Raw genomic sequence first — 16,477 nt, forward strand, 5'->3', positions numbered from 1 at the left:
AATATTCATGCAAAAATATTAAAATAAATTTATCTTTAAATCGGATTTGTGGTTACGAAACCACTATTTCGATAGCCTTGAATTTGGGCCATTACACGGACAACTTGTCTAAAGCCTTTCTTCAAATCAATACCCTAATTGATTCCTGATTCAACTAATCAATACAGTCTGTTTAGATAACTATGGAATCAAATTCCCTAAATAAGGCTAAAATATCATGAAAATAAAAAAAAAAGAGAAAAAAGAAAAGCATCAAACGGATTGACAGATATGAGCCACAATTGTAAATGGTGCATTGACAGGTGATACCATAGAGATGTACAAAAATTGTAATAAAAAAAAAGAAAGAAAATAAAAAACCTATACATTTCAAGTGGTTAATGAGATTGATTATATGCGAGATTCACTAACATTAAGATTTCTATGAAGAAATATCTATTTATATTCAAACATCTAGTGTTCCCGCCGAGCCATTTGTTAGTGTTGTTTAAACTTTGGATTGGCATAGAAGATAACTTGGTGGAAGGAAGATGCATATCCATGTTTCTATGGGGCACTGCAAACTAACCATTTCATTAATTCCTTCAAAACTGCAAAATAAGTGAATCCTTGGTGGAAGATGAAGGCGCATTCGTCTGAAAGCTCATTCAATGCTCGAAAATGGATGCTTCAACTTCGTCCCTTAGCTTAAACCTTTTTTATCGGCAAAAAGTCTGTTGGCATTGATTCCCAAGTTAGTTGTTGCTGTTGCCAAAAGTTGATCGCATACGCACCACCTATTGAGGACACCAGCTGCTAGCCACTTCTTTAGGGATCATTTCAGTGGCAGTGCCATCAGTAACTGGAGAATATGGTTTAGTAGCCTTCTTCAGTAGCTCCTGAATCAAGAAAAGAGTCTTAAATCTTTACACTGACAATCCCAGGTCATGCTGTACTTAAATGCAAACCATCATCTATGCTTACATGTGAACAAACCAACGATGAACATATATGATCCAGAAACTAACCTTTGAAAGGTTTCTTCCATATGTGATCATTGCTCGTTCAACTGAAGAGTAAACTTCAAGGGTCTGATGAGTACCTCGGTTGCATTTTATGACACGAACTTGCTCTTTTGTTTCTGTTGGTTTAGCCTTTAGATGGAGTACTAGCCGCGAAGGTGGAGCTTTATGTAGGTCTTTCTTTCCCCGAGTCAACTCCATTGTTTTCAGATCATCCCACGGAACATCCCACAATACTGAACATGGATCCCTCATAGGATTGAATTTCCTCTGAGTGATAAGAGAAGTTTGCTGAAGAAGGAAAAAAAAAATGCAATGTTTGACCTTCATGTTCAGAAAAAACACAAAAAATGAAAAAAAAGAGAAAAGAAAAGGGAATGGTCAGCCATAAAATATTTCCACTTTCCAGCAAAGTTGATTGACCTACTTGCAATAATATTATTCTCCGATGGGTAACCATGATAATTTTTCCCTTTGGTAGCATGAAATGATCTTCATATGCATCTGATAGTGCAAACTTTCCACGTACTTTGAATATATCAACAAAGAAAGAACCTGACTGCGCCAATTGCAATATGACCTTCAAGATGAAAAGAAAGCCAGTAGGCTAAAGAGTTGTGCTCAAACCACAAGCAGGTGATCACCAAATCAAATTTCAAAAAGAAATAAAATAAAACAGACAAGTTGAAAACAGCAAGAGCAAATGGATGACCAAAATTATAATGAAAAAGGGTCTCTTCCAGTTGTCCTACTAATGTATTTAAAGCCAACTACACCAGAGTAGTGAGAAGAGGGAATAAAAAATAGAAGTACCTGTCCTCGTGCTTTGTACTCATCATACGGCCGAAGCAAACTATCACCAGTAACTGCACGAGGCAGCCTCCTCCGGAGGATCTGTTCATCTGAAGCTATAGCTGATGCTATCTTCAATCTCATAGCATTTGCTCCTTCAGTAGTTTTTGACAAAAGATCCAGAACCCCACTCACAGGCTGTGCGGCTGCTCCTATTATGCCTTTTCCAACACCCTGAACAAAGCCCTCGACACCAGAGCTTTTTGCGCCTTCAAGAGGCTTTGTTAATATGCCTGTAACTCCTCTGAACAAGCCTTTTGCTAGTGCTCCACCCCCTTCTCTAATAACATCACCTAAGTCCTCTACACTCTTGCTCCCCTGCCAGAAAAAGATCAAATTGGAAAGAAAATGTGAAAGTTCCGAGATGGTTAACTGCATAGCATCGAGTAAGAATTACCAAAGCAGAGGCCTATTGGATGTCTATTGGCTTTACTATATAGTATCCTAGTAACAACAGAATGAGCAGGAGAAAAAGCAAAATAAATGGTTGACACTCAATTAACTGCACTATCATATTGTTGAGGTAGGGAGAAAAAAGAAAAGAGACGTTAGAAACTGAAAAGAAAAATTCTGAATTCAGTCTAGTGTGTTTGATGAGAAAAATACGTAGATATATTTATTAGAGATGAAAAAGAACCCAATGGGCTCTGACCCTACTCGATCAGTTAGAGTCAGATTTTTTTTAAAAAAATTGGGTTCGGGGCGGGTAGGGTCGGGTGAAATTATAAAAATAGTTTGTCGGGTTTGAGTTTGAAGTAAAATCCGTTTCGCTCCATCACAGAATCTTTACTAAAATGCCCTTAATATATATACATATATTAAATTTTTTCTTTCAATAAATAAATATATAAATTAAAATAAATAAATTAATATTTAAGTCTAAATTCAAAAATATAATTCTTATTTGCTTCAAAATAAAAGTTAAAATAATTAAAAATAATAATCTTATTTGCTTCAAAATAAAAATAAAAAATTAGATTGAATTCAAATTTAATTGGGACAAAGCTAGGTCTTCCATTAAATTTTGAGATTAGATCGAATTTATTTTTTTAAGATTAGAGGTCGGAGCGGGGTCAAAAAATTAGTCAAACTTCGGGTCAGGGTGGGCAAAAATCTACCCACCCCGCCTCGATTTCATCCCTAATATTACTAGTACATATCCTAGGCTAATTATGGAAATAAGTAAATACGTAATCAATAAAATATCTACAAAAATTCTGCTCCTAATCTCTCCTAAAATCTGCCCTATATCCAAGCCCTTATTACAAGGAATAAAGCAGTGAATAAATCCCTAAATTAAATCCCTGCATTCAAGGGATTTGTAGTTATAGTTTTCCCGCAATTGCCTTCAAGTTTGTGAATAAATACTCTCCATTCCTAGCTTGAATACAATAGTTTGGAAAATTGAGCTACTAAAGCCTTTGGTAAGTTTTATATATCAATTTACTCTCCAACTTCTCTTCGATGAAGTGTTTGTTAATTTAAATGTGCTTTGTTTGGTCATGTTCTATTGGGTTGTGAGCTATACTGATTGCAGGTTTGCTGTCCCAATAATTTCATAGGACCATCCCACTTAATTTTCAAATATTTTAAGAATGATCTTCAACCAAAGTAGTTCGCACATACCTTGAGCCATTGCTCAAAATTCAGCCTTTTTACTTGACTGAGCTACTACACTTTATTTTTTACTTTTTCATGTCACTAGACTCCCATCAAAGAAGGTGCAAAATCTTGCGATTGATCTTCTATCAACAATTGATCTAGCATAATCAACATCAATGTATTTGTTACAAATTGATTAATTATGCAGCAGCTCGAACACATGATGAATCGCGAAGTGACAAGCTGTGAGATGAACTGTGAAATGACAGTGGCGAAGTGCGAGATGTCTTTGGAAGTGGCGAGATGTAGCTGAAGCCTTGGTGCATGCAGGTTTCATCAAGTTGCATGGCAGACTAGTTTAGTTCATTTGGAACTTAGTTTTGTTATGTTTACAGCTTAGTTAGTTGATGCATTAAGATAGCTTAGTGGGGTTAGTTGAGTATTTGGTGATGTATTCGACTTTAAATGTTTTGTTTTCTTGTTGAATGATAGAGCTAATAGATACAAGCTCCTTCGCTGCACGTTTTTGCTTCTTGTTCTCTGTTTTTCTTTGACAATATCACCAACAATTGGAATCAAAAGTCTCTCATCTTTGAGGGTTACTGTTTTTGTTTGTATTTTCTTGTCAAGAAAGAAAGAACCAACTTTGTTTCTTTGTTGTAGCTGCTAACATGTCTTTAGGGAGTTTTTCACCACCACCACCTCTTGTCTTTGTTGGAGAGAACTATCATATTTGGGTAGTCAAGATGAAGACTTACCTCCTGGCCTTTGACTTGTGGGAGGTAATAGATGTTGATAGGGAGCCACCACCTTTGAAAGCAAATCCAACTATTGCTCAAATGAGGCAATATAGTGAGGAGTGTGCCAAGAAGCATAAAGCAATGTCATGCCTTCAAAATGGTGTATCAGATGTGATCTTTACCAGAATCATGGCCTGTGAAAATCCCAAACAAGCTTGGAATAAGCTGAAGGAGGAGTTCCAAGGCTCAGAAAAGACAAGGCAGCTATAGCTCAACTTGAGAAGGGATTTCGAGAACTTGAAAATGAAGGAGACTGAAACTGTCAAGCAATATTCAGATAGAATTATGACTGTTGTGAACAGCATAAGGTTGCTTGGAGATCAATGTAGTGACAACAGGATTGTGGAGAAGGTTATAACCACTCTCCCTGAGAGATATGAGTCTAAGATTTCCTCTTTGGAAGACTCAAGAGATCTATCAACAATTTCTTTATCTAAGTTGATAAATGCTCTCTATGCTCAAAAGCAAAGAACAACAAGTAGACAAGAGGAGCATTTTGAAGGAGCTTTCCAATCTAGAAGTAAGGAAGGCTCGAGCTCCTCAAGCAAAAAGGGAAAGAAGAGTTGGAGTGAAAGTAAAGAAAAGCAAATGAGAGACAGTGGAAAGGAGAAGTATCCATCTTGTTCTCATTGCAAGAACACTCACTTGAAGAAATATTAATGGTTCTAGCTAGACATCCAATGTAGAGCCTACAAATAGCTTGGTCACATGGAGAGGGTGTGCAAAAACAAAAGGCAATTACAAAAGCATAATGCTCAAGCTTAGGCAGCTGATGGAAACCAAGCTCAGGAGAAGTTGATGTTCATTGCCTCATGTTTTGCAACTAATAGCAACATTAGAAAGCATTGGCTCTTTAAAAGTAGCTGTACTAATCATATAACCTCATATGCAAGCTTTTTCAAGAAGATTGACAAAAGTTTCAACTCCAGAATTAGAGTTGGAAGTGGCTAGTACATTTAGATAGAAGGGAAATAAGATGTTTTAATCAACACTCCATCAAGTACAAAGATTGTTTTAGATGTTCTTTTTGTACCTGAAATTGATTAAAATATGCCAAGTGTTGGTCAATTGCTTGATAGAGGTTATTCAAATGTGTTTAAAGTTAAAGAATGTTTGATTCTTGATCCATGTGGGTGTGAACTTGTATCAGTTGCTATGTTTGATAGAAGTTTTGTTGTGGACTGGAAATTTGCAACTTTTAAAGCATATGCAAACTTAGTAGATGAAACTAAGTTATAAAGTAGGAGAATAGGGCATGTTAATTATAGGTCTCTAAGTCAATTGTCCAGGAATGATTTAGTTGAAAACCTATCAAAATGGTTAAGTATGAGGATGTTTGTAAAGTGTGTCAACTTGGAAAGCAAGCAAGACTTCCATTTCCAGTTAGCAAAGCTTGGAGAGTAATTGATAAACTGCATTTGGTCCATATTGATGTACGTGGACCTATGAAGACATCTTCATTAAGTGGCAACATGTACTTTGTTTTGTTTATTGATGATTGCACAAGCTTTTGTTGGGTATATTTCTTGAAGTTGAAGTCAGAAGTAGCAGAAGTCTTTTGGAAGTTCAAAGTAGCTGTTGAAAATCAAGCTAGCTGCAAATTGAAGATACTCAGATCAGACAATGAAATTGAGTATACATCAAACAGGTTCAAGAGTTTGAGAAACAATATTAGTGTTTGCAGCATGGAGGCTGAGGAGTGTTACAAGTTGGCCAATCATGTAGCAGCTCGAACACATGATGAACAGCGAAGTGGCAAGCTGCGAGATACTATAGCATTCAATGAGCTACTTTTAGATGAAAAGTCTTTAGATTATTCATAAACTAACTAATAACAATCACTTCATATGCTATACTCAATTGTGTCTAAGACAAATGAGTCTTCCAACTAGTCATTGAAACAAATAGTACAAGACTTTATTAAAATTTTTAAAATTTGATTTCTTTTTATTAGGATATCGTGTTTTGATTTATTTTGAATTCTTGTTAATTGAGTATTGTTCTATAAATACTCCAATTTCAATAAATGAAAGTATGTTTCATTCTACCTTATTCACAGTTTCTTTATGGTATCAGAGCTTTCAAAGCTCAAACCAACAAAATTTGATTTTTTCCTTTTCTCTTCGACCTTATTTTTCTTCCTTACTATTGCCTCACATAAAAATGATCGATACTACAATTATTAATGTCGATAACACAACTACTACAAATACCATTATCCAATTCAATCATGCTTCTCATCTACTAATAATATAGTCTATTGTAGCATCTTCTTTTCTTTCACAAGTTGAAGATTAAGATTTATGGGAATAATTGCTAGTTTGCATATTATCCTGTAACATGCTTCTGTTGAGAGATAAAAATTCTTTTCTTAGAATGAGTGACCTCAATCCTAAGAAAATACTTGGAATGTCTTGGTCACAGGATATAATGGTTGCTTTATGCATTTTCTAATTCCCTTCCTACGGGCAATCGGAAGATCTTGGTCATTATGAGATTCAATTTTACCTTTAAATGGACAGTTAGAAATTGTTACCTCATTCAAAGGATTTGAGTTGGACTCTTAGACTTGCATAGGTTCATAAACAACATCTTCCTCCTTGTGAATACATTACCAAATCTTACATTTTAGGCACAGGTTCAAGAATGAGTTCAAGTATAGCAACAGGAGCAAACATGGGTTTAAAGGGACCTTTAGGCACGGGGTTCGAACAAGATGAATAAGAAGCTGCAAAATTGGACGTGCGAATAGATGACAAGTTAAGCAAAAAGTAACACAGACCAATTTTCTTTGATGAAGGGCGGTAACACTTACTCCTTTTGAGTTGAGGGATATCCCACAAAAATATATTTTAGAGCCATTGAATTTAATTTCAATTGTTTTGATTATGAATATAGAAAAATGACAAATAATCGAAAATTTGAAGGGCAAGGATGTTTGTAGTGTTAAAATTTGGAAACTAAAAAATGTTGAGTGGCTGTAAGAATTCTCTACTGAAGTAATAAAATGGCTTCCTTTGTTTTATGGATAAAAACTTCAATTTATAGAAGTAAAGATAGACAATTACATCTAAAACAAAAATAAGATAAAACAATGATAAACAATAATAAAACTTTATTTGAATATTTCAAATATTGAAATTACGTTATTACCCAAAAAGAAGCTTTGAAATAAAAAGGCTCTAATATTTTTGAAGGCTATTTTTCTTCTTTGCTACCCCATTTTCTTGTGGGGGTATTCAAACAAGAAGACCCATGTATTGTTACTTTTGAAAATATGGGGTAATAAATAATTTGATTGAAAGAGTCTCTAGCATCACCAAACCTAAACATTTTGATATCAACCCCAAATTGATTTTTGACCATGGGAGCGCTATATTAACCTTAAACTTAGTTTTAAGTAAAAAAAAATCAAAGTAACATCGGTGCAATCATCAATGGAAGAAAAAAACAGCCATCTTATCCTTGAAACATTAGAAATGGTAGATGGACTAAAAATGTCTTTCTGATCAAGATGGAAAGGAATAAAATTTCTCTAATAACTAGAAAATATGTTTGCTTGCGTTTAGCAAGTTCACACACACCTCACAATGAAAATTTAGAAAGAAAAACAGAGGTGATCATTGCTTCACAAAATACACAGTATTAAGGCCGAAAACAAAGGATAAAAAAGAAAATCCTAAAACTCTAATACCATGTTGCAAACTAAAAATGACTGTAAGTAAGTGCCAAAAATTGAAAAGAGATTTTGAATTATGTGTGATATTTTAATGAGAAAAGTATGTACATATTTATAGTAAACACCCTAGGCTAAATAGGGAAATAACTCAAGAAATAAAATATCTCCAAAAAATCTACTGCTAACCTCTCCCAAAATCTGCCCTAAATCCAAACCCTAATGATAACAAGGAATAAACCAGTGAATTAAATCCCTGCATTCAAGGGATTTGTTAGTTCCATCAATGTTAGACATGATTCAAGGGTGAGGCAAATAAATCAAAAAAGGAACTTACAGATGGCATTCTGGGGCAAAAACGGGTTTTATAATCAATCTTTAACATACACTTTCATTTTCAATCGATCATTAAACCATCTAAGATACAGAATGTTAGTAAAGCCAACTTTACAAGAGGGTAAAAATACTACATTCAAAATTCACAAATTTATTCTCAACCAACAGCCATCACTCAGGGTTTAGGGTTATTATACACACCATTCAGGCACCAGTAAATAAGGCACATCATAGATTTCTGTAGTTATTTTTGCAATAACTAGTGCACCATGGACAAATCAGAGAAACTTTGCAATAAGAGTATGTTTAGTAATCCGAATTTTGGTTTGTGACATACCTGTCTCTGTCGGCTTTGAATGAATTTCTTATCCATTGATAAAGCAGCCACTCCTTTACTCATATGTCCAAGAGCACTACTTGCGTTGCTCAATATATCAAGACCAGAGAGCAACCGAAGTGGTTGACCAAGAAGATCATTTTTGATGTTTGAAATAGCATTATTAATCATCATACTCTGCCTCATGCACAAATTCTCATGAAATCTTTGATTTAGCTTGACCTGTTATTCAACACTTGTATTAGATGTGCATAATAAATGACAATAAGGTCACAAAAGTTGGTTTAGCAAAACTTTGGTATATACATAGCTCAGAGAGTTGCTTGAGGTACTGCATCCATAGAATAGTACTTAATTAACAGAAAATATATAAGTTCATAGAATGTTTTCAGTCTTATGCTGCCAAACTGTTGTAATTCCCAAACAAAATGAATCTATCAACAAATTTACTGCAATTTTCAGATCTGTATTCGGAGGCCGTGAATCTTAGCAGATATTTATGCTACAAAGTTATATAATCTCTCTGCATCTTCTTCTGGCTTACATTTGCTAATATAAGTGGCTTTTCAGATCCAGGTAGATAATTGAAGATCATAATACAGGAAGAACTATAAACAAGGAAACAAAAGGGATTAAACATAACACTTACAGTCATATTCTCTGTGTTCCCTAACGCAGTCATTAAGGATGACCAAAAGCCAAGGACTCCCCTAGGGCGTTGGCTAGGCGACATAGCCATTGATACTTTCAGTCGAACTTCTGAGATGTTGAGAATCCTGTATTTCATGTTACATACAAATCATATGGCTCAAGCAATCAAATTCAGAGCAAAGCTTTGAATATGAAAATAGGAAAGGTTTTCACTTACCCGATATGAATGATAGGATCAAATGACACAGCTGTTGTGTTACTATCAGATAACCTACTGAGATTGACCTGCTGCATCATCTCATGAATGCGCCATATAATAGGTTCATGAATGTTTATTAGAAATGCAGAATTATCAGGCCCCTGGTAATAAGCCAGTCAAAATAAATATGACTATATAAACAACTAAGTCGAAAAAATAAAACTCTGCTCAAGCCTTTAAGAGTTAACATGCTCACATGGAAACCTATATATGGATAGACAGATAGATCCAGTGATCCCTTTGTCTGTAGAGTCACAGAAATTTTCAAAATATAATCAGTTTCCTGCCCAATTTTCTGTGGCCTGAATAAAACTGGTGTTGGGGTTAATGGCAACTGGTTATCCATTTGAATTCCTCTCATTCTTAATTTGAACCTTAAATAAAAACAAGACATAATCAGTAAACAATCACAAACAGTTAGACAAAGAGGAAAGAATTCTGATAACGTGAAACTACTATACTAAACATCTATTCTGTCTGCATAAGAAGTTGACAGTTTATCATGTTCTCTGCAAAATAGCATACCCCAAAGCATAGTTGTGCTAAATCTATGGCCTTCAATTCATAAAGTCAGAGCCCTCCTTGAGGCTAGAAGGGGAAAAAAGTGTACGACCCCCTATTATTTCATGTAATCAAGCAAGTTTAGAGCATCTTAGTGCTTAACTTGCACATGAAATGAATTTATGGATAATAAAAACACATGTAATAGTGTGACTTATACATGATGGTAATTGTGTTATGTGATCCTATGAAGAATGGGTATTGAAAATCCACAATGAATTAGTAGACAGTTTACCACTTGAAACGTAACTGGCAACAAAAGCAGACCACCTGAAACCAGTAATATGTAATGATTTCATGATTCAAGAATAAAACCAAGTTTAGTTTTTTTACTGTAAGGCATGCTATGAATGGTTCAAATAAAAAAGAACTTGTGGACATTTTTTTTGGTAGAAATGGGACAATTCTTCTTAGTACAAGCTAATTTGCATTGTGATCATATAAATCTTGCTTTATTGCAGCAAGATAAAGTTTATTAGAAACAGAGTATACCTGCTAAGCCCAGAGCCCAAGCCACTTGAATATGCCAAATGAACATTTTGCAATGACAAGTGTAATATCTCCTCTGGTGTATGGTCAATAATAGACACTCCAAGCTCAGCAAACTCGACAATAAAATGAAACTCACATTCTGAGGTGGACTGTGGTTGCTGTTGATGAGACTCACTTCTGGAGAGCTCTGATAACGTGGATGGAATCGTTTGGCTAATGATTACAGGAGGCTCATTTTCAGGCATCCAGTCACTGATCTTAACAACATTTACTCTTTCTTCTTTCAGGATGGTAATCCGTAAAGCTTGGGCAGGTCCTGCCACATCAATCGGCAGATGATCGAAAATCTCATCTATATTGTACTTGCCTGACCTTGATGGGTCAGCTCCATCTGCAAGGATTTCCAACAAATGCCGTCGACCAAGATCTTCCCATAAGAAAGAAACAGCTGTATTGGGAAGAAGGAGGTGCCATGAACCACTGGTACCATCCACTTGCTGGAAGAGAATTGGTAAGAAAATGGAACGATTTTCAATCCTGTTCCCGGAAGATAATAATATTATAATGAAAGAGAAGATGAAAGAAATGCAGTAAGGAATTCAAGAAAGGGGATACATGCATGTAGAATTGGAAAACCAACCAGAGACGAAGTATCTGTCCGCTACACCTAAAATCTAACCTGGTCCAACCCCATTTGACTTCTAAAGTCAGTGACTTAGCCTGACCGACCTCAGACAGAAGCAACACAATGGATTTGAATACTCCAAAACTTAAATTGAGCATAGCTTTTATTGTTTTCTCATTTTGAACCACAACTTAATTAAGAAATAGTACATACTATAATACAAATTATTTAAGGGAATGACCAAAACGTGACTTTATGTGAACCAAAATTGAGCAAGTTGAAATCCTATGCGACCCAGAAGCAATATGACTGATACCATAACCCATCCCCAAATGACTCAATCCAAACTGACCTAACTAGACCCCCAGCCACTCTTATATGCCTGGGAAACAGGAAAATGCATATGGTAAAGGGAAAAAGAGTGTTTAACGAAGTTTTAGAAGTACATGCACTGGTGTAATGTGTAACCTGTAAGGACTTGATGAGGAATTTGGACGGAAGATAACTTCATAGCGTGAGCTTTTTGTGCCACTCCTAACTTCAATCTTTAAAAATAAGTGATCACTTCCAGTGTCATTTTTCAAAGAAATGCGCATCACACCTTCAGTAGAAACACTAAAAGGTTTACTCCACCCGTATCCATCTACCTGCAACTGAAATAAAAAGAAGTTCAATTGGCAATTAGTCAAAGCAAATATAAGAATGCATGCAGGAAAATATATTGAATCACTGCTATAACCGATGTACACTCACCTTCAACAACTCAGCTTTTGAAGAACTCTGCCACCCAAAGAGCTTTGGGGGATCAGTGGGATGGATCCATTCCACTGTCTCAGAATAACACTGCTGAAGACAAAAACTTAAACCAACCCTATTGACAAACAACATGTATGGCTGAAGATGAATGACCTGAACATCAAATATTGCAAGTAGTTACTAAATGACTAAAAAAATCTATACAAAAATTGTCAATAAACTATTTTATATGTTGGACTGCTTCAAAATATAATTTCCCTTATTCAGTCTAAACATCTAAGTTGAAGCTTTTTAAGCATGTGACAGGACACAGAGCTTCTTTGTCTTGAACCATTAAAATATCCTTTCCATTCTGATTCAATACTAGTTGCTATCAGGCTGAATACTGAAGGATTGTAAATGCTATAGGTTACTCACATAATCTACAATCACAATGGTGGGACAGATTTGTGGGGTCAGAAAATACCAACACAGGAACATAGCAGTATTTCTCTAAAGAAGATCCCACCTTATCGAATAGATTTCTCAAACTAGAAAGCCATACGCACGTAAGCAATAATGTTCATTGATCTGGTCTACAAGAAATTTCATAAGAAAAAGTTCACGATCTTCAACCTACTGCTACATAATCAATTTGCCCGAGTATCTAGCAGCAAAGTTTTGGCTTTTGTTTACAGGAAGAGGCTATATTAGAACACTGATAACAATAAGAAGGAAACATTAGAAGGCAGGATTATCAAAGGGCTAGTGATTAAACTTCATGCAACTATAGCAAGCAAACTAGAAGTGGATCGGCAGCTTGTTTTACAGAAATAAGCAGAAAGAAGTAACATATAAGACCAATAAATGGTTATTGTATCATGGCTGCAATGATCTGAATGCCAACTGACAATTTTATCCTACACAATAAGAGGGGAAAAAGAAAATATTGCACAGGCTATAAGAATCGCAACTAAGGTTTGCATCTGAACAAGGACCAAAATTTACAAGGATGGATAGAGATAACTTCCAAAAGTTCAAACCAAAGAGGAAAGCAGTGAACAGAGATAAAAAGAATAAAACTACTAAAGTTTTATTATGAGAGAATGGAACAAAAGAACGACAATAACATATAAAGCATCAAGAATCTCAAAATTTCCACCTTTGTTCTGTCTGTGGTCATATTAACTAGAGCTGAAAGCTTATAGTAGTACCCATCTGAACTGAATGCCTTTACATCAAAACGTTCCTGGAATAGTTACAGTTCTGTTAGCATCACAAATGGTTGCAACACCTCCAAAATTTATCAGAACCAGAACCGCCCCTTATTTCCACCTAGCCCACAGATCAAACAAGATACATAAGCATGTAGACATCTAGACCACTAACATATTACCTTCTTTTCAAGCTCAAGAAGAGAAATCCCAGGACTGTAGATTTCAGAATCTCGGAGAGCCACAGCAATGCCAATACGTGGGGACACATATGTATCCTTTTGCGATGTAAACAGTGTAACACCACTACGACCGGCACAGTCTTGTGGGGAAAGCATACTAGCTATTGGACTGGTGTCCTCAATAGCTTCAAGTACTTGAATGTTTCTCCTTGGACCTGAATGTCTCCTTTCAGCCAAGTACGAAGGGGTCCTCAAAACTGTTCTTGTAGATTTAACTGCTTTAGATGAACGTGAATCCATATCTGCATTATCTGAACCTTCAATTTCTACCACTTGATAAGCTAGAGGCAGAGCTGAATCATTAATGATCCAATATGGAACAAAAATCCTTATCGTCTTTGGTGCAGCACCTGTTCCTCCCATATCACGTTCAACACTCACACGCAATCTCCTGCAAAAGCACATGAAAGGACTATTGATAACATTAAAGGATGTACTTTTTTAATAAGAAAAAACTAGAATGCAATAACCTTAAAAGTATTCAAACGGTTAGTAACTAATTAACATTTTACCGGGCAACTGTACCCATGTTCTTTATTTTTAGAAAATAAATTCCATCAAAGTTGATCATACGAAGGAACCTACATAATTAAGAATCATATACATATTCTTTTCACTTATCTTGTGAATCCATTATTGGTAAAAGATATAGAGAATTATGGCATCAAATTTGACACCATTCACTTAGGTTTTTGTACACTTGGAACTGACCATTATAAAGGAGAAACAAACATGAGAGGAAAATGTATCCTTTAGTTCCATTTTTTATCTTAAGAAGTGGCCAACTTTACATGTCAGTGAAGAATGAAGGAGATTATCCAGCAAAAATCAAACAAGGGTTCCTACATACTTAGGATCACAAAGCACATTTAAACCTATTATGTAAAGTATAAGCTAATTTAGGAGGGGAAAATATATAAAAGTACAAAGCATCAAACTCATTTACGCATGCAGAACCTATGTATCAGTCTGGATCTAGGATTTTTATTTTTTTTAGGATCTAGAGAGAATTAAAAGCTGAAGTAAATATCAAAAGAGTAAATATAATTAAACAGTAGCATACTTTCTAACCCCCTCCCCCCTCTCTTAAAACAGGCAGTGTTTTAAATCTATATTGCCAAAGAATAAGCATTTGTTGGGCGGGAAAAAAATATGGCAACCGAGAATGAAACTTCTGAAGGAAGACAAGTCAGTTTATGTTAAAACTTGTTCATTTCATTTGTACTTGAATCCAAGGGAAAAGGACCCAGACATTGCATAGTAAACAGCATACGAAATATATGGTAATTCTGCAGTATCCTCCCATGCTTACAAATCACAAGAATGTAGAAACTAAAATTATTAGAGGTGACCATCCGTGAACAAGAAAATAGGAGCCACAACCTTTTACTTTGCTGGTGGATCATCCAGAAAGATGAAATGTGAGCACCGGAAGAAAGATCCAGAATAAGAACCGGGTCCTGCAAATAATAATGTGTTCAGCACAAAGATTTAATACATGATGGCATGCAGATGAGGACAAAAAAAAAAATGCATTGTCAGATTAAAGTTAAACCCATTACCTTTTCCAAAACCCAATCACTCTGCACAAGAAATGAAAGATATATAGGTCTTTGGATGTCCACTGAATATATATGAGCACTCATACGTGAAGATATGATTCCATGCTCTCGCTCAATATAATTTCGGTCTTTTGTTTTTTCCCATATTGTGAATTCAGCTGGACAAGACAGTCGATTTTCCAACTTCAAAGGAGAATTAACAGAGATTCTCCAATCGTAGACAGGATGATTAAACTCAGTATGAAGGGCTGATGCATCTGCACCTACACTAAGCCAAATTTGTCTGCTTTCAACAGTAGCGCTACAACAAAGAAGTATATCCTTTTTTTCAAGTTGATTTAACAGAAGAGCAAAATTGGGCTTTTTGCTTCCTTGTGGTGAAGTACTTTTAATATAACATTGATCTACAAAAGGCTGGTCCTTCCCACTTGCAAAATTAGAAGCCACAGCAACAACAACGGTATGACCCCAAGCATATGGGGGGTGAGGATAATCAACACTAGGACGAATGCGTAAACACTGATCAGATGCTTTAGAAGTACTTCCCCATGATAAAACAGTAGAATATCCAGGGTTTATGGTAGTGAAGTCCTTCTTTACGCAACATTTTTCTTTCTCAGCAATTAGTTGTCTTGTTCGGATCCAACGCCTTCGACGCACAACATCATGACCAGATTTAATATGCGACTTCGAAGAAGTTGGGGGCCATTGATTTGGATAGTCAGCAGCATAAGCCCAGCCATCTTCATCAACAAATTGGGATTTATCGATAGTCCATGTTGATATCCATTCCCACCCGTTAGGCAGGGAAGGTTCAAAAAATTCCTTCCAAATATAGGTGAAGTAAGAACATACATAATACCAAGAATGCCAAATACATATATATATATATATATATAGATATAGATATAGATAGATAGATAGATAGATAGATAGATAGATAGATAGATGGTCATGCAACAAAAGATATCCAAAAAAGATGGAAACCTTCATATGCAAAATCACTAACCTTTGATGAACACGAGAAGTCTCTGGTGCTCCAGCATGCTGGATCACTACCTTGAAAACCAGGCCACTTATTGCCCCAACCAGATATCGGATGATACAGCTGATTTTCAAAGATCTCTTCTACCACTATGTTAGGAGTGCTTGATCCTGAATCCTGAATCATTGACACGTGACATACTGAAATATCCAAATTAACATCAGAATCATTTACAACAGTTGCAAGACCCCTGAAAATGGCATGCTTCTTTCCGTTTCTCATAACAACTTCCATTGCAATGAATTCACTTTGGAATGATTTGGGGACTACTGACAACGGAAGCAGTGAACGAACGCTCTCCCATGAACCCTCTGATCCAAGCCTAACCCAGAAACCTATGTCCTTATCAGAAGCATCCCTGCTTTCAGCATCTTTTTGAAAAATTGCAGTTGTATTCCTCTCAAAATAAGATGTGGAAACAAAGATTTTAACATGACCATACGTATCTTCAACATTATTGGATTGAACCTGTAAAGAAATGACAGAT

At 35.7% G+C, this 16,477-nt stretch overlaps 1 protein-coding gene and 1 long non-coding RNA gene across 7 annotated transcripts in view; one reads left to right on the forward strand and one right to left on the reverse strand.

Moving 5' to 3' along the window:
- Positions 1-269: 269 nt before the first annotated feature.
- The window catches only part of LOC107910550 (uncharacterized), a 51,453-nt gene continuing 35,245 nt past the window's right edge, over positions 270-16,477 (reverse strand). For 2 of the 6 annotated variants that reach the window (XM_016838421.2, XM_041088231.1), the window contains exons 47-62: positions 15,955-16,458; positions 14,946-15,770; positions 14,767-14,843; positions 13,324-13,774; positions 13,090-13,176; positions 11,946-12,101; positions 11,661-11,845; positions 10,568-11,104; positions 9,711-9,888; positions 9,473-9,615; positions 9,254-9,380; positions 8,605-8,826; positions 1,815-2,171; positions 1,429-1,581; positions 1,008-1,292; positions 270-878 (exon numbers count right to left, since the gene is read on the reverse strand). In XM_016838421.2, coding sequence (XP_016693910.2) covers positions 777-878; positions 1,008-1,292; positions 1,429-1,581; positions 1,815-2,171; positions 8,605-8,826; positions 9,254-9,380; positions 9,473-9,615; positions 9,711-9,888; positions 10,568-11,104; positions 11,661-11,845; positions 11,946-12,101; positions 13,090-13,176; positions 13,324-13,774; positions 14,767-14,843; positions 14,946-15,770; positions 15,955-16,458 — 4,389 coding nt within the window. In that variant the 3' untranslated portion in view covers positions 270-776. Of the gene's footprint in view, positions 879-1,007; positions 1,293-1,428; positions 1,582-1,814; positions 2,172-8,604; positions 8,827-9,253; positions 9,381-9,472; positions 9,616-9,710; positions 9,889-10,567; positions 11,105-11,660; positions 11,846-11,945; positions 12,102-13,089; positions 13,177-13,323; positions 13,796-14,766; positions 14,844-14,945; positions 15,771-15,954; positions 16,459-16,477 lie in introns of those variants that run through there. The other 4 variants (XM_041088230.1, XM_016838414.2, XM_041088232.1 and 1 more) reach the window with 3 other exon arrangements.
- LOC107910551 (uncharacterized) lies at positions 2,896-3,976 on the forward strand. Its single transcript, XR_001687673.2, has 2 exons — positions 2,896-3,277; positions 3,664-3,976. It is a non-coding gene; the product is annotated as an uncharacterized lncRNA (long non-coding RNA).

Source organism: Gossypium hirsutum, chromosome D02 (assembly GCF_007990345.1).
Source record: "Gossypium hirsutum isolate 1008001.06 chromosome D02, Gossypium_hirsutum_v2.1, whole genome shotgun sequence".
In the NCBI taxonomy this organism is placed as follows: domain Eukaryota; kingdom Viridiplantae; phylum Streptophyta; class Magnoliopsida; order Malvales; family Malvaceae; genus Gossypium; species Gossypium hirsutum.